This window comes from Gymnoscopelus microlampas (genome assembly GCF_963454915.1).
Source record: "Gymnoscopelus microlampas genome assembly, chromosome: 15".
In the NCBI taxonomy this organism is placed as follows: Eukaryota; Metazoa; Chordata; class Actinopteri; order Myctophiformes; family Myctophidae; genus Gymnoscopelus; species Gymnoscopelus microlampas.
This window is the reverse complement of record NC_139952.1, coordinates 29,871,832-29,882,362: the sequence shown is the minus strand read 5'-3', so window position 1 is coordinate 29,882,362 and position 10,531 is coordinate 29,871,832. Positions and strand designations below refer to the sequence as shown.

Genomic DNA, 10,531 nt, shown 5'->3' with positions numbered 1-10,531 from the left:
TGTAGGATAACACTGCCCTCTAGTGGTACATCACAGAACGCCACTGCAATACATTTCTAGTCTTTTCGTAATGTACAGATGTCACTCAATGTGATTGGAGCCAGCACACATACTGCGTAAAACCTGTGACCCTCGACCCGCAGCGTTTCTCACAATTTCCCTCTCAGTCAAGGAACTTTACATGACCTGGCTGACACCAATACAGCTGAGATATATAATAGTTAGAAGTTTGTAAAACACTCTGTAAAGAAACAGTCAGACTGCTGATGAAAATACAAAGGACAACTTTATATATACTTAAATTCTTCAGCCTGTTCATTGTTCTCACTCACAATTCAAACATAGTCGCAAAACTTCACACAACAGTGACATATCCGTGCATAGCAGTAGTGTCGTGTCATTTTCAGGCCTAGAGGGAAATTCCTTGCGGAGCCCAAGTTCTCATTCTCATCCAATTTAGAAAACATCTCAACAAGGAAGTCAGCATTTTATCCCAGAGAGATAAAGGTTACATGTTCAAATACTGAAAGAGGTCAATTAAATAGCTACTCCCAAACAGGAAGAGAGGACTGTTCAAAAAATCTGCCAACTCTGTAATACTAACTAGAAATACATAGAATAAAACCTTAAATTTGCCAAACCTCTTATCCATAGCCTAGATCAGTGGATCTCAAACTTTTCAGGCTGCAACCCCCCAAATACTTGAACTGGGGACCCCCCCCAACCTGACAAGCACTTGGAATTGTAGGATTTTGTAGGCTTTTTGTTTGGCTCAGTTCCAACAGATAAATCTTGTGAGGGGTTGTGAGCATGTAGATCAGCTATTTTCAAATGATTTTCTTCTTTCTTATATAGAATTTGACAATTAGGCCTGTTGATTACTTTTGACGCAGCAATGATCTTATTTTTTCATTATGGAGGTAAGGTCTTAAATTGTCACTTTAGAAATGTGCAGATACCCTGTATACACTTATACTGTATGTTGGTTTGTTTACTGTTCAGTGAGAAAACATTGTTGCACATTAACAAATCATCTGAGGACCCCCCCCCCAAATCATTTGGGGACCCCCCTGGAGGTTCTGACCCAGTTTGAGAACCACTGGCCTAGATCAGTACAAACCATTACCTGATTAGTCGAATGGGCAAATTTTGAGTGGATACAAAACAAAGAGAAAGAAAAGCATTACAAATGTCAAATGCCTTAATGACCAGCTGTAAAACTAAATTAGCTTTTGTTGGTTGAGCTTTGTCTGAGTGACGTTTCCCATGTCACCATGTGTCTCTTGCAAGTGAAAAGGCATGCTTTGTTACTAAAATAAAATACAAATTAAAAACGTGTCTTTTGCAAGTGAAATGGCATGCCTTGTTACTAAAATACTAGAATTACAAATAATAAATATTGAAGTCTGAAAATATACGAGTAATCAACTGAGAGCTGGGCCAATCCTGCACATGATGAGAAAAGGCACTTTAAGTTTAAAGGTGTGCAGAGTACAGATTAGTCCACTCGCACAGCACTGAAGTCTGAAGCAGTGATACGAACAGTCTCTTTCCAACCACTAGAGGGCACCCTGCCAGCCGGGATCAATACCATCGGGTCATGCATGAGCCTGGTGTCAAGGCAGCGTGACTCAGGAAGAGCACACTTACAGCACTTACCCCTTTGAGAAGCACTTTCAGACATGCAACAGCTTGCGGCCCGGCAGGCAAGTAGGGGAGTTGGGTTGACGGACAGGCCTGTCAGTGCAAGTCCAAGAGACACGAGAGGAACGGCCACAAGAAGGCGAGTCTCTCCATGTTTTTTTAGGAAAGAGAAAAACAGGCTTTTCCAGTAACTTCAAATGAGGTTCGTTGGGTACCAAGCCCAGCTCGCCACCGAGATCCTGCTTGTGCAGAAGCGCCGCAAGTTCAAAATGGCTGCCTGTAGTGTCCTACTGCAGTGGTTCTTAAGAGTGGGGTCCGGGGACCGCCAGGGGTCCTTGAGCGGGTTCCAGGGGGTCCCCAGCTAAATGGTGTTTGGAACCAAATGGACCCTTATGGACCTCTAACTCTGAGAGTGCACAAAAGTGTACATTTTTGTACACTCTCAGAGTTATGGGGGTCTGCGGACTAATACATACCACACTGGGGGTCCTTGAAATGAAAACTTTTGAGAACCACCTTCCTACAGAGGGAGCGTGGGGTCAGACTGACGTGTAGCTCCAGGGCAGACAGTCAAGGTCCACAGAGGAGAAAAGGTCAGTGATGCCCTCGTCCTTGCCCATGCTAAGGAGGTAGTCTGAGCCTGCCAGGGAGAGGTTCAGAGGGGGCGTGAGGGTGACAAATTTCTGTTGGTCACTGGAGTGCGGGCGGAGGGGGGTGAGGCAGGCAGGGGCCAGGGGGGAGGAGGAGGAAGAGGCGACGCTAAGCGACAGAGGCGAAGATTCCGTCCGGCCAGAGAACGGGCTGGAGAAACCGTCACTAACGTTATGGCGATGAGAGCGGTTAGCGCCGTCTGGAAAGACAAACATCGAGAGAAGGAGGGGTTTAACCACAAAAACTGATAGTGATTTATGCAGCTTTGTTTACGAATTGCACAGCTACAACATAGCGTAATCTAAATACTGGCCAGGGAGGTCATGCCAGAAATCCCTTATTGCAGCTTTAAGTGCCAATCCTACATATGATTAAAGAAAACTCTGTCCGTCACTCAGTCAGTCACACGGAAAGAGCGTCTGTCCCGCATGTTTCTCCTCACTGGCTTGTGCAAGTGATCTCAACTTGCACACGGGCATTGATCATTAGCAAATGCACAAAATGACGACCGTTTTTCACTTTCCCAAAATGTAACCCGTTTATCCGCATTTTCGTGTAATAATCACCGGATATTGCCAGTTCGGCCTATGGGATCTGCGAAAAAAAATGCGAAAATACACAGCTATGCTTAGATGGCCATTGACACTCCTTTGTAATATAAGTACAGCAAAACCAATGCAAATGAAGTGCAAAGCACAGCAAATCCAGAGCAAAATAAATGCAAATAAAAACAAGAATCAGAGCAAACTATACATGTTCTAAAGTCCTGGGGGAGAGAAAATAGCAGACCTGCAAGCTCACAATGGTCGCATCCGTGACCGGTTGTGAGAGTCTCAATGTTTGCAAACAAATAATTGGTCTATACAGTCCTCACTTTAGTCTACCGAAACATCATGACCACGGTCAATCAGTAGAAAGCAGCGTTAAGGTGGCTGTATGATACCATTTTAGGTGATCACCCTTTCACCTTTTAGGTGAAAGGGTCATATCATAATCACCTAAAAAGGTGATTATGATACTAGGCGCTCATAGTTCGGTGATGTTGGTTATAAGTGAGCGGGGTGAGCGGTGAGTCGCTTATCACCGCGCCTCAGTGACGCCATGTTGGAGTCTTCAAACCACCGCGGTGAGAGGGTGACCACCGAAAATTGTAGCATGCGCCCCGCTTTACACGTCAGCGGTTTGGTCCTGGTTTGGCCTGCCTCAGACCAGTGTTGATTTCGTCGACTAAAACTATGACGAAAAATGTTCGTTGACTACCTTTTTTCACTGACAAAAACTAAATTAAAACTAAATTAAAACTAAGCTATGATGACTAAAACTAAGACAAAATATATTGACAATTTTGTCAACAAATAAAAACTAGACTAAAATGTTAGGGACTAGTGGAGAAGAACTGAAAGACAAGTCGTGCTATGCTTGTGCTCAGGTGTTGCGCTCTGAAAATAGCAGATCTACAAGCTCACAACGCGGTGAGCTTGTAGATCGGCTATTTTCAGCCAAGTGTAAAATCAGCCATTACGACGCCATCAAGGCCCGCCAAAATACATTTTAGTCAACTAAATGAACTGTAGATTTAGTCAACTAAAACTAGACTAACAGTTAAACATTTCAGATGACTAAAATATGATTATAACTAAATGGAATTTGATTCAAGAGACTATGACTAAAACTGAATCAATATTTGCTGTCAAAATCAACACTACCTCAGACCGCCCAGCGCCCCCTGAGCCGACTATGGACCGGGTCCTTGTAATTATGGAAACGGCGACACAAGCAGGCTGTGGGGTGCGGTGTGGGGACTGGTATGTGGAAACGCAGCATGTGTGGCACCTAGTGTGGGAACCGGGGCAGGGGGAAACCAAGACGCTGCTCACCTGGAGACGACACCTTGATGGACGAGGCTGTGGCTTTTGTATTTGGGGACGAGTGAGAGAGGCTGCCGTGGTAGCCGTCAGTGTTGTCTAAGGGCATGCAGTCGTCCGAGCAGAGGTACACCTCGATGGGGCCCTGGGTACTCCTCAGGTGGATCTGGAGGCACTGGAGAGAACAGATGGACACACGACTGATACCTTCTACACCTGGACAGGGCGTCTGCAGGTACCAGGAAGTTAAAGCTTCAGACTATTTAAAGGACGACTTCATCCATTTTCGACCTATCTTCATATATTTGGTCCTCACCAACGCTCATAATCTACTAGGTATGCGTCTCATAAGAGGGCTGTGGACACTTCAGAAACATGCCTACCAGTGACATCATCATTTGGCAGGGTTCTTTTTTTACAAACAAGATTTCAATTGTTTTCTTTTTATTTACGCAATAACAATGGCATCCATTATAGCATTCTAACTTTCCAGGAATAGAAAGCCTGCAGTTTCTATTCAATGATGTCACTGGTAGGCGGGTTTCGGAACTGTTCACAGCCCTCCTCTGAGAGACAGATGGGGTAGACAAAAATGGTACCTTATTAAAATAAGCATTAGTGAGAATCTATCATATGAAGGTAGGTTGAAAATGGGTGAAGTCGTCCTTTAAGACGCAAGCCATTTCTCATGTCACCAAGATTTAAGACCACACTTGGCAATGAAAATACGAAAAGTGAAAGAAGCACTCTTCTCAACTGAGTACTCAATATAGTGAAAAAATAAGCTTGCAGAAGTGGTTCTTGTGCTCAAGAAATGACCGGATGCTCTTCAAAGGGAGCAGTATGCCGAACTGGAGAATATTTTCAGGCTTTCATTCCAGACACTAACCGCTTAGGTTGCAATTCAATGTTCTGTTAACCTAGGAACAGTCGGGAACTCTTGCCGTCACTGATAAATATCAGCAAACTGTCGAAACTCTAAGAAATGAGTGCATCTAAATGTCTTTAAAGCCGCAATCCATAACTTTTATGTCCTACCTGGATCCAAACGCGGGTCTCCCCCATGAGACCAAGTTTCTACCGCTCAAGAGGCAATCCCTGTTTGGCTGAGGGAGATATTGCGCCCATGAGCTTCAGGCCGTACTACTTGTCAACAAGTAGGTTTCCAACCAGACACCAGGGTCTTAATTTCTCAATGTAAGAGCAGAGATACCACCTCCACTGCAGAGTTGCAAGTCATATTGTATTAACCATAAAGCTGCAATCCGTAACTCATTTGAACCAATCTTTAAGCTTTTGAGCTCTGTAAAAGAAAGCAGCTGAAACTGATGATAATGAAACAAAAGAATCATCATCACAAAGTAGCATTTTACCTCATCTGGATGAGCCACCTCCAGTTTGGTCTCAGCGGGGGCTTTGATGACAATCATCGTCTGCTCTTTTAAACAGGGGATCCTTTTTATGTCTTCATATGTCATATAGGCAAACGTGAGGGGCACAGTCAAGGAATACCACCACACACACCACATCATGAGGGCTTTTAACCACTCCCATTAAACCCCCCCACTCCCATTTTAACCCCCCATTAAAGCCGGGAAAGAATCTGACATTTTAGATTTCTTTGGCTATTCAAAAATAGCAGATATACAAGCTCATAGCACGGCACTGAGTGCCACGCTATGAGCTTGTAGATCAGCTATTTTTGAAAAATAATGATTTGTGCAAATCTTTGAATATATATATAAAAAACATTACTCAAATATTTAAAGGTAGGGTAAGTGATATTTTTTGGTTAAAACAAAAAGTATTTTGTTAAAAGGTTAAAATACTATATTCTGATAGTAATCATTGCTATAGAGTGTTTATTCAGTAACAGATGTCTCCCCGTCTCTCCAGCTCTTTAATAAACAGAAAATACATTTTTCGGTAGGTGTCAAAATCAGGAGAAAGTACCCATTTTTAAGCTTAATTTGTATAGTGTTCCAGTTCCAATTTTGTCTGCTAATTTCTTAGTGTCATCACTTCCAATTTCACTTGTTTAATCTATATCCTGATTGAGTTCTCTGTCCTGGTTGGCTAAAATTGGAAATGAAACTGAGACAAAAATGCATTTTCTGTTTAATAAAGAGGTGGAGAGACAAGGAGACTCCTAATACTGAACAAACACTCTATAGCAATGAGTACTATCAGAATATAGAGCTATTTAACACTTATTTTAATCAAAGCAAATCACTTACCCTACCTTTAATTTAAAAAAAAATCAAATAGTGAAAAAATAAATCTAAATGTTTTCTAAATCCTAACCGTTTTTTGAACAAAAATCTCAAAATATTTTGTTCCAGGGTCTTCGTTCCCAGTCTAACCTTATATACTTAGTTGACCGGGGTCCCCAAGGGCTCTATACTTGGTCCACTCCTTTTTTTCCCCTCTACACCAAGTCTCATTTCTAAAAATATCTACAAGCTTAAAAGACAATGAAGAGTAAAGGATATCTCTGACTGTGCCTGTCCTTGTGCTGCTCGTTGACCTCTCGTGTGCAGCTTTGAATCAGTTCATCAAGTCTCCTCTCCTCGTCTTGGAGCCGGTCGATCTCGCCGCGGAGCCGAGGGTCGACAGTCGCGTACGACACTTCGTGGTCACTGTCCACTTGCAATTGACAACCCCTGCACATTAACACAAATTACATTTTTTAGAAGTATACAACCATCAAACCAAAACTTTTTTTGTAGTTTGTCAGCCAAAACTGCACGGTGCAGGAGCTGAAGAAGCAACGATTTAGTCACTGATGACCTTCTTCTAAGTAAAGTTTTGGTTGAACTTCTACTCTTGGTTTCCTGTGCGTTTCTGCATTTGGGTCCTACCCGTTTCTGAGCCTTACCATGACAATTATTTTGTAACGATAATAACAAACTTTCCAGTAAAATAGCAGATCTACAAGCTAACATCACATCGCCCTGGATTGCGTTGTGAGCTTGTAGATCGGCTATTTTTGAAAAATGCTATAAAATATAAAAGGAAAAGACAACACTTATGCCGTATTATGCCATCTAGTCTCATATACACAGGGCACTCAGTTTAAACACATTTGCACTCAAAGGATCACAATTGAAATAAGCTCTAGAACTTTGTATGCATTTCATCCTTTTGGCAGATACTGTACGTACGAATATATGTCTACATATGCATTTTTGCCAAAAACATCGATCAATATAATATCGATATATTGCCCAGCCGTAGGGCAGCATCATCCATTCAAATGGACACGCAATACAAAACTACTCACATCCATTGAATGTTATTCTTGGCCTTCTTCTTGAGCAGTTGGACCCCTTCCAGGACATTGGTGATGTCATAGAGGCGTCGCTTGTGGACATTGAGCTCCCGTGAAGCCACGTTGAGGTCCACAATGCCATTTTGGGCCCGGGCCAGCAGCTGCAGGAACCTGTGGGTCATCAGGCCCAAGGAGGTGTCATAGCGCGTCCTGTCAGGCGCTGTGGACGAAGACGGCCGAGTGAAGCCTTGAAACGGGGTGGTGTCATTGCCTGTGTACCGGACAAAAAATGCTTCAGTGAAAGCCGTGGAATTCTGGTCTGTGTTGTGGGGCTGAGTTTTTATTTGTATACATTTAGAGTAGCCAAGTCTTTTCAATTGGCATGGGACAGCCAGACAAACAGGATGGGAATAAAGCTAGCTTACAAACGTGAAACAGTGTTATTGGGGCTAACGGTGTGTGTGCGCCTAAGTAATTAAAACCAGGAAAGACAACACTCATGTCATATCATGATATAGCTATATCCAAAATCCCAGACGATATCTAGTCTCATATCACAATATCGATATAACATATCAATATAGAAATATATATATACAAAAGACTTACTCTTGGCTTGTTTTTGGCGGTGGGCTGTTGTTGTGGGGGATGTTGCAAGCATCTTGGAGATGCTGCCAACATCCGGGGGCAAGTAATCTGGGTCATCGGCTTCCAACTCCAGCCTCCTCTTTGCCTGACAAAGCAACAAAACAAAACAAGTGAAATGGATTTCCCAGCAGGGAATATAATCATTTTTATCTTTAGAACATGTATTTGAACAAATAGGGACGAATGGGGGCTGAACCCTGCACTCAATACTGTCATAGTGGCATTACACTTTTATGGGAGCATTTCCTAGTCCCCGGGGGGGACTTTTATAGCTTCACCCAGCTGATGGCAGTTCAGGTGGGGAGGGTCTCTACCCCATCCCATCAGCTACGGCCGTTGGTATGTATCCAAACACTGCCCATGAATACAAAAAAATAGTTTGAGAACAAAGTGTCAAGTGTGTAGGTTATGTCTCCACCTTAATAGCCCGTTTAGGCCATTTCCATTATTTTAATGTTCAGGTCTGGAAGCTGGATGGTAAAGGCTGAATAACTCTTCACATACAGAATGTGCATAACACCTTATATAATGTCACATATCTCCTTGATATCAAGCTTGTTATGTTTTTTGATGAATGCATGCCAATGCATGTTTTGATACATAAAAATGCAAGTCCTGCACCTACTTTTTCAGGTCAAGTTAGGATCAGTTTAAGTACTTAATATGGCACCATCTGCCCAAGACATTTCCTTGCATGGGCATCTTATTACTATGCAATCATTCAGTTAAAATGGCATTTAGTTTTTGCATGATCTACCCATGTGTTATGATTGATTCACTAGTAGGTAGCCATTTTGCTACACTGACTGTACACATCATCACTGTTAGTGTTGATGTATCCATTTGTAACTAGTGTGTACAATTGCAACCCTCCAGTAGACTAGAGTAGGGTGATATTTGTACTCACTCTCACGGAGTTACATTAACTGTGCACTGGTGAGGATTAACGCTGTTAACCTGGGATAGCAAAAATAAGCTTGCAGAGCTCCCAGTGTGCTTAATGGGAACAGCAAACCCCGTCCCATCCCCCTCTTTGAGACGGTTAGCTTGACGTTAGCTTCACTACTGGCAGCAAAATGTGCATATTATTGCGATCTAGTCATATCATGTTTGTCCCGGGTATGAAGCCCTTCTTACCACAGAGTTCTTCAGACGGTTCATCGCCGACGGGAGGCATGCGTTAATCCGACAGACCTTTTCCGACGCTGTGCTGGTTAAAAGTGAACGAAAGTTTAAAGCTCCGAGTCCCGACTAGCCCGAGTTGTACAAGATGATCTGAACTCAAGTGGGAGAACTGCAGAAAACAGAACAGCCCGATCTGCAGACTAGCTTTAGCTACTTGCCCACCAGGCCAGGTAGCCAACTGGCTACCCAGAGAAATAACCACAAGCTCGATTGTGACACCGTCCTGTCAGGAAGACAACAAGCTAAAAAAAATCGATCTCAGAAGTCGAGGCGGGTTGCTCAAGAAACGGAGCAATTTAACAGTCTACCATCATTGGGTATAATAATGCACTGTGCACTTCTACGTTCACTGTATTGTACATTAAAGTGACATTTTAAATATATAAAGCAAGTTACTACAGTAGTTTAGCTGGTTCCTGTCCCATTATTAGTGACTGACTATAAGCATGTTGATTGAGCACTTTAACTGTTTGCAAAAAAAAAAGCATAGAAAGTACAGTTCCATACAAAAGGATGCTGAAAGGATCAAACCCAAGAAAGCACTATGGCTCGTTTCCAATGGAGTCCTTGTGTATTCAATTAATTGAAACATTTTATGACAAACAATAATCTCCTTTCGTCTTTTAATCGTGATTCATGCGCCTTGCCATCGGTTAACAGAGTATTCATATCTAACTTAATCTGATTTATATGCGGTGTTTACACCGACACTGGTGCTGAAGTTGAATCGGTTACCTGGGTTTGTCCGAGCTCAGCTGTCTGCCCTGTCCTGTGTGTTGACGCTCCGATGGGGGTTGCGCTCCGGAGCCTAGTGTCCATTGGCTCGGGTAACAAGACCAACAGGGCATCACCGGCTGGGACCAGGGTCGATGGATTGGTTACAAATGATCCAGCAGCCGACAAAAAGAATGCATTGTCGGCACTAGAGAAGCCCCCAACCCCCGGTGTGAGGACTTTCTCTGGGACCGAGGCAGCCCCCCTTCTCATCTTATCCGAATGTCCTTTTTTAGACGGCCTCTGCGATTTCGCTTTTCCAGCAAATCCACCTTGGTTCGGAGCAAAAATAATGACCGTTATCACGAGTTTAACATCTTACGAGTCGTTTTAGATGTTATTATCAACTGTAAGTTATCCAAATAAGGAAGATGCAATGGATTTTGTTGGGCCGCGAGCTCCTCAGAATCAGCCGAAAAATGGTTCCAGGAAGCTGCCAATGAATGAGCGGACGCGCGGGGCGCTCTCCCGCGAAACTCAGATTTCGCGGAAT

General features: G+C 43.2%; 1 protein-coding gene across 3 annotated transcripts; it reads right to left on the bottom strand.

The window, feature by feature from the left end:
• Window positions 1-267: 267 nt before the first annotated feature.
• e2f3 (E2F transcription factor 3) lies at window positions 268-10,462 on the bottom strand. Of its 3 annotated transcripts, none has more exons than XM_084080166.1 (7): window positions 10,000-10,462; window positions 8,041-8,164; window positions 7,444-7,702; window positions 6,653-6,823; window positions 5,534-5,648; window positions 4,173-4,389; window positions 268-2,494 (listed from the first exon to the last, which is right to left on the bottom strand). In XM_084080166.1, exons 1-7 carry the CDS (start codon window positions 10,249-10,251, stop codon window positions 2,184-2,186), a joined length of 1,449 nt encoding a protein of 482 aa, XP_083936292.1. In that variant the 5' UTR covers window positions 10,252-10,462; the 3' UTR covers window positions 268-2,183. The 3 variants fall into 3 exon arrangements, with proteins under 3 accessions (XP_083936292.1, XP_083936293.1, XP_083936294.1); XM_084080167.1 differs by having other exon boundaries at window positions 4,173-4,335; XM_084080168.1 differs by lacking the exon at window positions 10,000-10,462 and adding an exon at window positions 9,217-9,666.
• Window positions 10,463-10,531: the final 69 nt, after the last annotated feature.

What these genes read in the sequence shown, in the direction of transcription:
- e2f3 (XM_084080166.1), bottom strand. Translation starts at nt 10,251, where the DNA reads ATGAGAAGGGGGGCTGCCTCGGTCCCAGAGAAAGTCCTCACACCGGGG. An exon ending in CCGCCAAAAACAAGCCAAGA is followed by an intron (nt 7,703 to 8,040) that starts GTAAGTCTTTTG and finishes TCCGGTACACAG; the next exon opens with GCAATGACACCACCCCGTTT. An exon ending in AAGAATAACATTCAATGGAT is followed by an intron (nt 6,824 to 7,443) that starts GTGAGTAGTTTT and finishes GTTAATGTGCAG; the next exon opens with GGGTTGTCAATTGCAAGTGG.